The sequence below is a fragment of the Orycteropus afer genome, unplaced genomic scaffold (genome assembly GCF_000298275.1).
Source record: "Orycteropus afer afer isolate SDZICR_OR568_19922 unplaced genomic scaffold, OryAfe1.0 scaffold00206, whole genome shotgun sequence".
Lineage (NCBI taxonomy): Eukaryota > Metazoa > Chordata > Mammalia > Tubulidentata > Orycteropodidae > Orycteropus > Orycteropus afer.
In genome coordinates, this window is record NW_006921793.1 from 1,302,258 (window position 1) to 1,317,772 (window position 15,515).

Genomic DNA, 15,515 nt, shown 5'->3' on the forward strand with positions numbered 1-15,515 from the left:
GATAGATATATTTACAATGGAAAAAAAAAGGAGAGTAGCTACTGAGGCTGCTTATACACAACCAAACACCTCATGGGATTCAGTTTCTTGATTTGCACATTTAGGGTAATGGTTTCATGGGCTAACCCAGTAAACTAGCCTAATAACATGTTTAGTGCTTCTATTCTACCTCCTACTTTGTTGTACAGCACCTAGGGTCTTAAGACCTTGCAAGCAGCCATCCAACTCACAACATTTCTGTTTACCTGGAGCAATAGAGGAAGAGAGTTAAAAACAGGAGAAGGAAATGGAATGTGTGGCTAATTGCCTCAATGAACAACTGCCTCCTCTGGCATGAAACCAGAAGAACTGAATGGTGCCTGGCTATTATTACTGAACATTCTGATCAAAGATCCTATAGAAGAATCCTGATCAATAGGGAGAAATGCAGAACAGAATTTCAAATTCTCAAGGACTTCAGATTTTCTGGAGCATGAAGGCTGGATAAGCCCCTGAAACTATTGTCCAGAAATAATCTTTAAACCTTAAACCAAAAATATCCCAAAGTCTTCTTTACAATAGCCTAGTTTAAAAAGTGACAACCAAACAACAGTCTAGTTTAACAAATGAAAAATGTCTGCCTTGAACATCATGCTCTTTTAAGAAATATGCAATCAAATTGACAATAGCAACTTGAAAGATTAGATAGGAACCTTCAGCGGCGGGGGGTGGGAGGATGGGGAGAGTGAGTTTCTGATAATGGTACAGGAAGAACACAGAAATGGAAGGTAAGAATGGTTGTGCAACTTGAAGAATGTAATTGATGTCACTGAATTCTAATGTAGAAACTACTGAATTGATGCATGCTCTGCCATGCATATTCTGCACAACAACAAAAATAAGTTATTTTAAAAAAAGTTTAACAATATATTATTTATAATTTTACTCTACAAACAGTATATCCCTAAAGAATGGCAAAGGTGTGATAAAATAAATTGGGAAGGCGAACAGGGAGGGTGAAGGAGTTAGTCAAGGAAGAGCACAGAACATTGGTAATTTATTCTTTTTACTCTAAATGATGAATTTTGTGTTATTCTTTAGCTTTTATATAGATGCAATATATATTTTGTGTATATTAACTATTTAATAAAGAAAAGTTTAAACCTACACACAAAAATCTGGGGAAGGGGCAGCAGTTATTACTGTAAAATCACTTGAAAAATATTCAGTCATATTTATTCCATAGTTATCTGCATTTATCATAAACAAATGCAAAGAGAAATACAAAAATACTAAATAGCATTTTCATAACTTGTAAGATTTTAATAACTATTTGCTTGGAGGTGCTGAGCTGAAATTCTAGAAGAAAAGCTACACAGGAAGAGCACAGAGGAAAAAAGGATTCAAGAATAAACTTTGGAGATTTGCCTGTGCTTAAGGGCAGATGGAAAAAAAATCAACAAAGAACAGGGTAAAGCAACCAATACTTATCACACAATGCTCTTCATCTTCACTATAGCTAATACTGTCCACACAAAATGACATTTCACCTCCATCACTCTAGCAGGCTCCCAACTTGCCTCTTTGCCTCCTACTTCATTCTTCTTCAACCTACTTTTCACAATAACACCAAAGAAAAGCTCTTTATGTACTACAATTCTGTTCACATCATCACCTCCTTATTTAAAACCTTTTCCTGGATTCCCATTGGCTTAAAGTACAGTCCATTCAATATAATTAACAGAGGTGGTACACTGGTTAAGGCATTCAGCTGCTAACCAAAAAGTCGCTGGTTCGAACCCACCAAGCTGCTCCATGGTAGAAAGATGAGGCAGACTGTTTCTATAGAGATTTATAGCCTTGGAAACCCTATGGGGCAGTTCTATTCTGTCCCATATGATCACTGTGAGTTGGAATCAACTCAACAGCAGTGAGTTGCTTCTGGTTTCAAATGATTTGTCTCTAGTTAATTCTCTGATTGCAAAGGTTTAAAGCAGTGGTTCTCAAACTGTGCCTTCCCACATTAGATTCAAGATCTAATAAATCAGAAAATCTAGGGGTAGATCCCAACAATCCTTCCAATTGACTGTGGGTTTTAACAAATCTTACAGCTGATTCTAAATCACACTGAATTTTGAGCATCACTGGTTTAAAACATGGATGACAGCAAAATTACTATTCAAAGAAGTCTAACAGGGAAAATTGGAAAATACTATAGAATAGTGATTAAAAGCACAAACTTTGGGGTCAGATTGATAGGGTTCAAATTTCTGCTCAGTTTCTAGCTTTGTAATCATAAGAAGTTATTTAGCTTACTTCAGTATGGTATAATGCTTAAGAACATGGATCCTAGAGAAATACTGCTTGGATTTAAATTCTGATTCTACCTCCCATTAGTTTTCTATCTACTTCATAGAGTTGTTGTGAAGATTAAATGAATTAAGAGATATACTATGCTAAGTATTTGATGCACAGAAAACACTATGTAAATGTTATTCTTATTATACATTAAAACCTGTGAAAGTCTTGTCTTTCTGGGTCTCACAAGTTTTCTTCCATTGACAGGGTACAGTCTTACCACTTTCCTAATGCTCTATATTAGTGGAAAAGATTTTCATTTTCCTTTCCACCTAATACAGGTTCTGGCTTTCACTGAGACCATACAATATTTTTGACACAAAAAAAAAAAAATGCTAATGCCCATAGAAGAAAATATAATTTCCTCACTAAGTAAGGAAGGACTTTGTGGATCTTTTTTTTTAAGATGAACGACTTTATTTTCACCCTCCCATTTACTTTACTGAAATATTTATTTTCTACCAATTACAAAGTCCCTAAAGTAGAGCAATGACTTCTTCCAAAGAGTCAAAGGATCTTCTTTTAAGAATTCATTTATTTCACATAAATTAATACCTTCTTTTAGCAAAGAACTTACAAGGTTCAAAAAGGAATTTGCTGAACATTATGTCTGTGCTGAGAAAAATAACTCTGGGGATTATTCTAAATATATGTTCAGTGTTAATTTCATTATAAACTATATGTCACCAAAACAACTATCTATACAATCATTGAAAATGATGCTAAAAATATCATGATGCAAAAATTTACATAATAGGACTTTGTATAGTTTTTCTCTCTATGTTTATACCATGTCCCCCTTGATCAAAATCCATGAATGCCTAAACCACAGCAAATCAGTGAAGACTACAGTTTACTGAACATAAACTACGGTGTGACAAAACCATATTTGTTGAAGATACAATAATAAATGGATGTAAGTGACATGAAATGATGCAGAAGCTTTTCTTTCAAGGGTCTCAAAGTGCAGTACCTCAAATTTATGCTTATATAGTTACGAAAATAGAAAACTTAAAATATGACAAGGACTAAGAATAGGAAACAAAATATGAGAAAAGATATACTGGGGACAAGTAACAAAAGCATTGTGAAAATGTAGAGCTCATTACTGAGATTTAAAGGTTTCTTAGAACCATAGAGATAATAAACCAATTTAATCTGACTTGAAAAGCAGTTTACTCATCAAATCTTTACTAGGGCTTTCTGGAATCCTCTGCCCCACAGTCTCAAAACAAGGGTATATTAATCTGGTAAAAAATGGCTTTTAATTATGATTCTCTTGATTTTTCTAGGTTTTAATAATCAGTACCTATGCAGAATCAAGTAAAGAGAACATAAAAACATTTTTACTTTTTAAAAAATGAGTATTAATGCTATGGGGCATTATGATTTTAATTTGCACATGACAGCCACCTGTTCCACCTTTTTTTTTTTTTCCTGGCACCATAAATATCAGCTGTGAGATGAGGTGAAGGAATTTTGGCAGAATCTTTGGACATACCTTTCTACTTTAAAGTGGAGGTCACTGATTATGAAGAACATTCTATCAGCTCTGGATTTCAGAGCATCTCCTCAATGCTGGAAATTTTATACTCGGGGGTAAAAGGAGGTTAACAAATTAAGATTACTGAATTTTTAAAAGGTATTAATATGTCAACCTGAGTGACTTGTGTCCTTGCTGACCTAAAATACTACAGAAATCCAAGAGGAGGGTAATAAAGAAAACTGCCGATCTTCTAATTATTTTTAGAAAAGCATGAAGGATGGCTTACCTACAACTAAGTATTACACACTGACCTTCCTGGATTGCCTGAAAAAAGAAACACTTTATTTTCAGACTAAGAAAGAACCTAAGATTCTCTAACACAGAAAAATGATTTTAAAAATAAAAAGTGTAAGATGAGTAAGTTACAGCTCTTTCCTACTAGATTTATAAATATTAACCACCCAGGACTGGGTAAGGATTCTGAACTTTATAGAAGCCCTTCAAGTAAAGCATCAAAGCATTTACCTGAATAGTCCTCTGAGTGCCATCAACGTTGACAGACAGTAAGGGTGAAGCCAAGTTCCACGTACTGGTCACATTTAGTTTCGACCCATCAACTTCCACCTGTTGTGACACCAAATAAGACTGTTATCATAAAGAAAGACAGAAAACTGATCTCAAGTTCATTGCTGCATACAAAGCAGCAGCCATTTTAAACAGATGGCTCCCAAACAACCTGTCATGTTTACTGCTCCAGCCATGAAAGACAGGGTCCAACAACAGAGTCTTCTTAGTCATCTCTGGGGAGAGGTGAAGGACCTGTGAACAGCTGCCTCTGGGTACTGAGGTTTCAAGTAATTTTCAGTACGTAACAAACAGCCTTCTAACTCTAAACCTATCTGGACATGCTACATTTACTGCAATTAGACAAGTAATGCATATAAATTCCAGTGACATTTTGCAACCCACACAACAGGGCTTGCATATAATATCCTCTCCAAGGACCAAAGAAGAACTTTTTCTGTGTTAATTTTAATGAAGGACTATGCATTGTTATCTTAATTAAACAGAAGCTTTAATTAGGAAAAATTCTTTGGTCTTGAATATCCAAAGTCCATTCAAACTTTGCCAAAGTTCTGTCATATTTCTATCAATCATAAATGACAAATTTCATGAAGTCATCCACCATGGAAATGCCAAAAACAAAAACCCTGTAATCATTTAAACAGAAATATTCTTAAGAGAAACAATTTAACTTTCAAAAAATACAAAAGTTATTAAAAGAAAATAAGGCTAATTTAACATAAAAGCAGTATTGATTACTCCTTCCTATTAATTCACTGATGATTATTCCCAAACTCTTTTATATGAGAGACAAGAAGAAATTACATTACTATTTTAAGTCTACAATAGATAGTTGTAGCCATTAAATAGACTGAATTATTACCATTCATTATTATATCAAAGGAGCTCTGGTGGTATAGTGCCTAAGGTATTTGACTGCTAAACAGAAGATTGGCAGTTCAAACCCACTAACCACTCAGTAGAAGGGAGACTGGGCAATCTACTTCCATAAAGATTTACTGCCTCTGAAACCCAAAAAGGGGTTGCTTATGAGTTGAGATCGACTCAAAGGCAGTGAGTTTGGTGGGGTTTTTTTTTTTTTTTTTTCCAATTATATCAAGATATTTGATGTTATTTTTAAGATATGCTAATGAATAAGGCAAGCAGGATTTAGAAATGTAAAGCATATTCTTTTTGGAAATCTAAAAGAAATGATAAATAAATGTGTCTTTATATTTACCTTTAAATACAGCCAAAAAGAAAGAGGAGAAAGAGATAGAGAACAGAACATGTAAATGAAAGGGTGTTAGAAAGAGGAGAAAGCTAATGTGAATTACGGGGAGGAGATAAACAAGAGGAATCAAACAAAGCTTTTAAGTCTGTTCAAGTTTTAAAATAAATCTGTAGCAGAGACAAAATATATGATCCCTAATAATCCTCTCATAATCACTTAATTCTTGTCAAAGACATTCACTTATTAAAATAAAAGATATATACTATGTTTGAATACTTATTTATGTATATGTATATATTTCCCACTATAGTGTGACCATGAAGTTTACAAAGATGGGTTATTGGCTATGTAATAAATATCAGTAGAACATATATCACGTATTCACTTGTGTTTCTAGATTTCCAGATTCCATATATATATTATATGGTAATAACCAGACCAGTTGCTAGAGATAAACTGTGACTCATGATGACCCCATGAGGGTCAGAGTGGATCTGTGCTCCACAGGGTTTTCAACGGCTGATTTTTCAGAAGCAGATCCCCAGGCCTTTCTTCTAAAGAGCCTCTGGGTGGACTTGAACCTCAAATCTTTTGGTAAACAGCCAAGTGAGTTAACAGTTTGAAGTACCGTCTGCATTTGGTAATTAGGAAGAAAAAACACTGGTTTTGGAATTGCACTGACTTGAATCTCACTTGACATTGTAGATTCCTAAATTGGAGTTATTTACTAAGCCCAGAGTTGTTGAACTTCACTGTTCAAACTATGACACAGATTTTTTAAAAATATATATCTAATAGGCTGCTGGTAAAGATTAAATCAGTTAACATATGAAAATCTCTACCAATATTACTGTCATGGTAGGTCTGAAATAGTTTTCTTCTTTTTTCCTTCCCCTAAAGATTTTATTACCCTTAACAGTTTTAAAATAAGGTCAAATAGTCATACAATTTCATAAATTATTTACTATTAAAATAATACACAGTAAAGACCTAAGAAAGAGACAGGTTGTGGTTTTATTAAACAAGACTAATATAGTTTAAAATAAACCTATTTGAGCTCCTGGAAATTAAATATTGTCTTATTTAATGAAACAGTTCTTATAAAAGGTCTCCATATTAGCTTTGAAATTGAGCAAACTGAAGTTTAAAAATGCTTCTACTAAATTTAAAAGGTTAAAAAAGCTCAATGATTAAGTTTTAATATTTTGTGCTATTTATTAGAAAAGAAACTTAGAGCTTATAAAGAAAGACTGTGAATGATAATAATTTACCAGTTGTATTTGCCATTAATTTCAAATCAATAGGAATGAGAGAATAAACCTGCAGTTACCATTTATACTGTAAGTGAGAAGGAATGGAAAACAGTCCAATCTATTCAAATCCTATTAGAGAAGGGACTAATCTACTACAATCTGAGATCATTCAATTCCATTAAGGAAACTTAATGTAAATTTATTTGCTTCCTCTACCTCTCTTTCAGTACAGATTTTCTATTTCTAGTTTTCTAATTGTACTCTGTTCTAGCCACAGTTTCAAATTATCTTTTGGAAGGAAGAGAAAAATGAATAAATTCAAATTAAGAAGAAAAACAAGCTTCTCATGAACTATAATGAGCTATCATATCATAACCACTCTTGCAATTGTTAGGTGCCATCTAGTCAGTTCTGATACATAGCGACCTTGTCTACGACAGAACGAAACATTGTCCAGTTCTGTCCCATCCTCACTTACAATCATTGCAATGCTTGAGCCCACTGTTGCACCACTCTATCAATCCATTTAATTCAGGGTTTTTCTCTTTTTTGCTGACCCTTTACTTTACCAAGAATGGTACTCTTCTCCAGAGACTGGTCCCTTCTTATAACATGACCAAAGCACAAGAGATGAAATCTAGCCATTCTCAATTTTAAGTACCATTCCAGCTACACTTTTAAGACAGATTTGTTCATTTTTCTGGCAGTCCATGGTTATTTTAAATATTCTTCACCAACACCACAACTGAAATGCATTACTTCTACAGTCTTCCATATTCATTGACTAGGTTTCACATGCATATGAGGCTACGGACAATACCATGACTTGGGTCAGGCGTACCTTCGTCTTCAAAGTGACATCTTTGCACTTGAATACCTTAAAAAGGTCTTTTGCAGTAAACTTGCCCAGTGCAATACAATGTCTGATTTCTTGACTGCTGCTTCCATGAGCATTGATTGTGGATTCAAGGAAAATGAAATCCTTGATAACTTCAATCTTTTCTCCATTTATCATGATGATGCTTATTGGTCCAGTTGTGAGGACTTTAATTTTTCTTTTTTTCATGTTGAGGTGTAATCCATAGTGCAGGCTATATAGTCTTTGACCTTCATCAGTAAGTGCTTCGAGTCTTCTTCACTTTCGGTAAGTAAGGCTGTGTTGTCTGCATATTGCAGGGTGAGTTTTCCTACATTCCTGATGCCACATTCTTCTTCATATAGTCCAGCTTCTCATATTATTTGCTCAGCATACAGACTCAGTATGGAGAAAGGATACAACCCCAATGCACACCTTTCCTGATAGCAAATCATGCAGTATCTTCTTGTTCTGGTCTAACAACTGTCTCTTGGTCTATGTAAAGGTTCCTTTTGAGCACAATTAGAAGCTCTTGAAATCCCATTCTTCCCAATATTATCCATAATTTGGTATGATCCACAAAGTTGAATGCCTTTGCACAGTCAATAAAACGTAGCTAAATATCTTTATAGTAACCTCTGCTTTCAGCCAAGATCCATCTGACATCAGCATTGATATCCCTTGTTGCACACTGTCTTCTGAACCTGGCTGAATTGCTGGCAGTTCCCTGTCAATGTACTGCTGCAACCATTTTTGAATTATCTTCAGCAAAATTTTACTTTCATGTGATATTAATGATATTGTTTGACAATTTCTGCATTCTGTTGGATCTGTTTTAGAAATGGATACATTACAAAGATCTCTTTTAATCCATTGTGCAGATAGCTGTCTTCCAAATTCTTGGCATACACAAGTGATCACTTGCAGTGAAACATCTCAATGGGTATTCCTTAATTCCTGGAGCTTTATTTTTGCCAAATCCTTCAGGGCAGCTTGGACTTCTTCCTTCAGTTCCATTGGTTCTTAATCATATGCTACCTCCTGAAATGGTTGAATGTCAAGCAATTCTTTTTGGTACAGTGACTGTGTATTCCATCCATCTTCTTTTGATGCTTACCACATGGTTCAATACTTTGCCCATGGAATCCTTCACTATTTTCCTTTAGCTCTTTTACCTTGAGAAATTCTGAGCATGTTTTTTTTTTCCTTTTTATTTTCTAACTTCAGGTCTTTGTGCATTTCATTTTAATATTTCACTTTGTCTTCTTGAGGTGCCTTTTGAAATCTTCTGTTCAGCTTTTTTATGTCATCATTTCTTCCATTCACTCTAGCCACTCTCTGTTCAAGAGCATGTTTCAGAGTTTCTTCTGAGATCCATTGTGGTTTCTCTTCATTTCCTGGCTTTTTAATGACCTTTTGCTTTCTTCATGTATGTTGTCCTTGATGTCCTTCCACAACTCAGCTGGTCTTTGATCACTGGGTGTTCAATGCATCAAATCTGTTCTTCAGATGGTCTCTAAATTTAGGTGGGATATGCTCAAGACTGCATTTTGTCTCTTTTGGACTTGTTTGATTTTCTTCAACCTCAACTTAAACTTGCGTATGGGCAACTGATGGTCTGTTCTACAGTTGGCCCCTGGCCTTATTCTGATTAATAATATTAAGTCTCTCCATCATCTCTTTCCATATATGTAGTCAATTTGATTCCTATGTATTCCATCTGGCAACATACACATGTAAAGTTGCCATTTATGTTGTTGAAAATTTTTTTTTCAATGAATAAGGCATTGGTCTTGCAAATCCTATCATGCTATCTCTGGCATCATTCTATTACCAAAGCTATGTTTTCTAACTACCAATGCTTCTCCTTTGTTTCCAAATTTCACATTCCAATCACCAGTAACTATCAATGCACTTTGTTGAGACATTTGTTTATTTTTATGTATTCATTTGGAAAGACTCCATAGGCTCCAGAGTCTGGCTGGCTGTAACCTTTACAGAAGCACTTTGTCAGACGTGGATCTTCCTTGTTGTGACTGGGTGGGTTTGAAAAGGCATCTTTCAGGTTACTAGCCAAGGGCAGACCATCGTGCCACCCAAGGACCTTACTAATGCATTTTAATTGTTCAATTTCAGACTGCAGAAGTTGGTAAAAATTTTCTTTTTCTTCCTATTTGTCTTTAGTGGTAGGTTTAAAAATTTGAATAATAGTCATATTAACTGGTCTTCCTTATAAGTGTATGGATATTATCCTATCACTGACAGCATTGTACTTTAGGATAAATCTTGAAATGTTCTTTTTAACAATGAATGTGATGCCATTGCTCTTTAATTTGTCATTCACAGAATAGTAGAACACAGTATTGTATGACTCAAAATGGCCAATTCTAGTCTCTATCAGCTCACTAATGGCTAGGATATCAATCTTTATACATTCCATTTCATTTTTGAGAAGTTCCAATTTTCCTAGATTCATACTTCATACTTCACACTTTCTGATTATTAATAGATATTTTCAGCTGCTTTTTCTCATTTTGAGTCATGACACACATCAGCAAAAGTAGGTCTCCAAGTTTTACTCTACCCACATCATTAAAGTTGACTCTGCCTTCTGAAGTTGTTATTTTGAATGCCTTCCAACTCAGGGGCTCATCTTCTGGCACTATATCAGACAATGTTTCCCTACTATTCATAAGGTTTTCAGTGGCCCATTTTTCAGAAGCAGACAGCATGTCCTTCTTTGTAGTCTGTTTTAGTCTGGAAGCTCTGACAAAACCCATGGTCACCATGGGTGACCCTGCTGATATTTGAAATACCAGGGGCATAGCTTCTAATATCACAGCAACATGCAAGCATCCCAATACAATAAACTGATGGATGAGTGGTGGTCATATCCACTACCCACTGCCGTGGAGTAGGATCCAATTCATAGCAACCCCTCCTTGGGTTTCCGAGGTGGTATCACCATGGAAGTAGATTGCCCAACCTTCCTTCCGAGGAGTGGCTGGTGGGTTTGAACCACCAGTCTTCTGGTCAGCTGCCAACTGCCATAAGTAAGATGCCACCAGAGTTCCCTAGGATGTCTATAATCAAAAGAACAGGTAATAACAACTGTTGAGGATATGGAGAAGTTTGAAGGCTCATACACTGTGGTCTGGAATGAAAAACAGTGCAGTCTCTTTGGAAAACAATATGGCAGTTTCTCAAAGGATTAAACATAGAATTACCATATGATCCAACAATTCCACACATAGGTATATACCCAGGAGCTCTGGTAGCATAGTGCCTAAGGCACTTGACTGCTAATCAGAAGGCTGGTGGTTCAAACCCACCAGCTACTCCTTGGAAGGAAGATGGAGTAATCTACTTCCGTAGTGATACTGCCTTGGAAACCCAAGGAGAGGTCGCTATGAGTCGGTTCCGACGTGATGGCACATAACAACAACAGGTATGTACCCAAGAGAATTAAAAATATTTGTTTACACAAAAACTTGTACATGAATGCTCAGAGCAGTATTAGTCATAATCTTCAAAAAGGCAAAAACAATCCGTCCATCAACTGATGAAGGAATAAACAAAATGTGATACATCCATACAATACAATATTATTTGGCCATAAAAAAGAAAGAATTACGGATACATGTCACAATAAGGATAAATCTTGAAAATATTATATTAGCTGAAAGAAGTCAGACATAGAGGACACATATTATATGATTCCATTCATATTTAAGTCCAGGAGAGGCACATCCATAGAGACAGAAAGCAGATCACTGGTTGCCTAGGGCTGGGAGATACGGGAGGATCAGAGGTTTGTGATTAAGGTTTATGGAGTTTCATTTTGTACTAATGAAATGTTCTAAAATTTACTGTGGTTACTGTAGCACAACTCTATGAATATAGGTCTGTTGAGTTGAGTAGGATACGACTCATAGCAACCCCTCCTTGGGTTTCTGAGGTGGTATCACTACGAATACTTCCTTCTGAGGAGTGGCTGGTGGGTTTGAACCACCAGCCTTCTGGTTAGCAGTCAAATGCCTTAGGCACTACGCCATCAAAGCGCCCATGAATATATTAAAAGCTATTAAATTGTGCATTTAAATGGGTGAATTGTGTGAAATATGCATTATATCTCATGAAGCTGTTAAAAAATAAGAAATAACAAATGAAAACAAAGGGACAAAGATTTGTTTCTTTAAAAGTTGCAAGTAGTATTTTTAAAGAAGACCTAAACAAATACATATATTTGAATGAATTGTAAGTGCTATTATTAAGATGTAAACTCTCCTCAAAAATGATCTATCTATTCAATGTAATCAGAATCAAAATCTTAGCAGGCTTTTGTTGCTAAAATTGATTAGCTGATTCTAAAATTTAGATGGAAAATCAAAGAATCTAGAAGAGTCACAAAGTAATTTTGAAAAATAAGTTTATTTGGAGAACTCACACCATCTGATTTTTAAGACTTAGCATAAAGCTACAGAATTGATGACACTGGTATAAAAATAGACCTATACAACAATAGACCAAAATAGAGAGCTCAAAAAGAGTCTTACACATGAACACTTAAATGATACTTTTTTAAGTACCAAAGTAATTCAATGGAGAAATAGTCTTGTCAACAAATGGCAATGAAACAATTGAACATGAATATAATAAAAAAAGTGAAGCTTGACCTTTATCTTACCTATATAAGTGTAAATTTTAAATGATTAAAACTAAATGTAAAACATAACTTTAAATTATAACATTTTTGAGGGGAAAAATGAGAGAAAATCTTTGTGACCTTGGATCAGGCAAGTATTTCTCAGATGGGACAAAAAAGTACAAATCCTACAAAAATAAATAAATAAATTGGAATTCATCAAAATTATAAACGTCTGCTACTTGAAAGACACTATTAAGAAAGAAAGGGAGCTGTGGTAGTGTAGTGCCTAAGGCACTGGACTGCTAACCAGATCTGGCTGTTCAAACACACCAGTAACTCCTCAGAAGGAAGATGGGGCAATCTATTTCCGCAGTGATACTGCCTCAGAAACCCAAGGAGGGGTCGCTGTGAGTCAGGTCCGACTCGACAGCACATAACAACAACAACATTAAGAAAGAAAAAACTTTAAGCCACAGGTTGGTAGTAAGCATTTGCAAAACACATATCTGATAAAGAACTTGCATTCAGTATATATAGAGAATTCTTACAACTCAATTATAAGAAAAAACTTAATTTCTGAAAATGCACAGAAGATTTCAACAGACACTTCATCAAAGAAAATGGATGTGAGATGGATGACAGGCCTGTGATAAAAGGCTCAACATTATTCATCATTAGGAAAATAAAAATGAAAATGATAATGAAATAGCACTATATACCTATGTGAATGACCAAACTTAAAAAGAATGATAGTACTAAGGGCTGATGAGGATTATCAAGCAATTTGAACTTTCACACATTATTGGTAGGAAGATAAAATAGTACACCCACTTGAGAAAACCCAAAAGAAATGAAAAGATATTTCCATATAAAGGCCTTCACATGAATGTTTACAGCAGAATGTTTATATAGCTCCAAGGTGGAAACAAGCCACTTGTTGAATGAACTGATTATATGTAAACAAATTTTTACATATCCATACAGTGGAAAATAAATTAGCAATTAGGAACTCAAAAGCATTACACTAGATGAAAAGAGGCAGAGACAAAAGATTATACAATGAAAAAGGCAGAAGTCATGTCAACGGTTACTAGGGGTAACAGGGTGAAGAAGGAGAGATCTGATTGGAAAAGGGCAAAAGGACAGTTCTGGGCTGATGGAAATGTAGTAAATCTTTATTTTAGTGGTAACTATACAACTATAAATATCTGTCAAACTTACCAAACAGTATACTTTAAAAGGGTATGCTTACTGTATAAAATTATACCTCAATAGACTTGACTTTGAACAAAATAAAAATGGAAGGATAAAATCTGCCAAACACTGGCAATAATATTTTTGAACTACTATTTCATTTACCTTTCCTTACTAATAAACTGATTACTACTATCCCTGAATCCCACCACCCATCTGTCAATTTGTCATACTGTGATGCCTTACATGTGGCTAAAAGCTAGAAGCTATGTCACCAGTATTTCAAATACCAACAGGGTAATTCATGGTAGACAAGTTTTAACAGAGCCTTAAGACTAAGACAGTCTAGGAAGAAGGATGTGGCCAGGTATACTTCTTAAAAAAGAAATTAGCAAATGAAAATCTTATGGATAGCAGGGGAACACTGCTGGAAGATGAGTCCCTCAGATTGGAAGGCACTCAAAATACAATTAGAGAAGAGCTGCTTCCTGAAAATAGCATGTACCTTGCTGAGTTAGATGGAGTAAAGCTTTCTGGACCTTCATTTGCTGATGTGGCACGACTCAAATCAGAAGAAATAGCTGCAAATATCCATTAATAATTGGAATGTAGAATGTACGGAGTATGAGTCTAGGTACACTGGAACTCATAAAAAATTATATTAAAAAAGTAACCAAACTCACCGCTGTTGAGTGGTTTCCGACTCATAGTGACCCCTCCTTAGGTTTCTGAGGCAATATCTCTACAGAAGTAGACTGCCCAATCTTCCTTCCAAGGACTGGCTGGGGGGGTTGAACTGTCAGCCTTCTGGCTAGCAGTCAAGTGCCTTAGGCACTACATATGGAACACATAAAGATTAATATCCTAGGCATTAGTGAGCTTAGATGGACTGATATTTGCCATTTTGAATCTGACAATCATATGATCTAAAATTGAAGAAGAATGGTGTTGCATTTATCCTCAACAAGACTGTTTCAGTATCTATCCTGAGTATAATGCTGTCAATAATAGGATAATATCCATACACCTATAAGGAAGACCAGTTAATACTACTATTGCTCAAATTTACACACCAGCCACTAAAGTCAAAGATGAAGAAATTGGAAAGTTTTACCAACTTTTGCAGTCTGAAATTGACCAAACATGCAACCAAGATGTAATGATAAACACAGGTGATTAGAAGGTGAAAGCTGGAAACAAGAAAAAAGTAGTAGTAGTTGGAAAATGGATGCCAATGGAAGCAGCAGTCAGGACATTAGATGACATGTAGCACTGGGAAAGTCAACCACGAAGGAACTGTTTCAAGTGCTGAGGAGCAAGGATGTCTCCTTGGGGACTATGGTGCACCTGACACAATCCATGATATTTCCAATCACCTCATATGCATGTGAGAGCTGGACGATGAATAAGGAAGACCGAAGAAGAGTTGATGCTTTTGAGTTGTGGTGCTGGAGAAGAATGCTGAAGTACCATGGGCTGCTAAAAGAACTAACAGATCTGTCCTGGAGGAAGTGCACCTGAAATGCTCCTTGAAAGCAAGAATGGCCAGACTTCGTCTCACTTATTTTGGTCATGTTGTCAGAAGGGACCATTTCCTGGAGAAGGATGTCATGCTTGGTAGGGTGGAGGGTCGATGAAAGAGGGGGAGGCCTTCAACGAGATGGACTGACATGGTGGCTGCAATGATGGGCTCAAGTATAGCAGGGATCATGGAGCTGGCGCAGGATTGGGCAGTGTTTTGTTCTGCTGTAAATGGGGTCACTATGAGTCGGAAACGACTTGACGACATCTAACAACAACAAGTTGGAAAATATGGCCTTGGTGATAGAAATGATGCCAGAGATCACGTGATAGAATTTTTCATGACCAACAAATTATTCATTGCAAATACCCTTTTTAAACAATATAAACAGCAACTATATATCGATCTTGTCAGATGGAAT

General features: G+C 35.6%; 1 protein-coding gene across 1 annotated transcript in view; it reads right to left on the reverse strand.

The window, feature by feature from the left end:
* PCCA (propionyl-CoA carboxylase subunit alpha) overlaps positions 1–15,515 on the reverse strand; it is a 785,038-nt gene that overhangs the window by 149,252 nt on the left and 620,271 nt on the right. Inside the window, exon 19 of the mRNA XM_007948152.2 lies at positions 4,349–4,447. Coding sequence (XP_007946343.1) covers positions 4,349–4,447 — 99 coding nt within the window. The remainder of the gene's footprint in view (positions 1–4,348; positions 4,448–15,515) is intronic.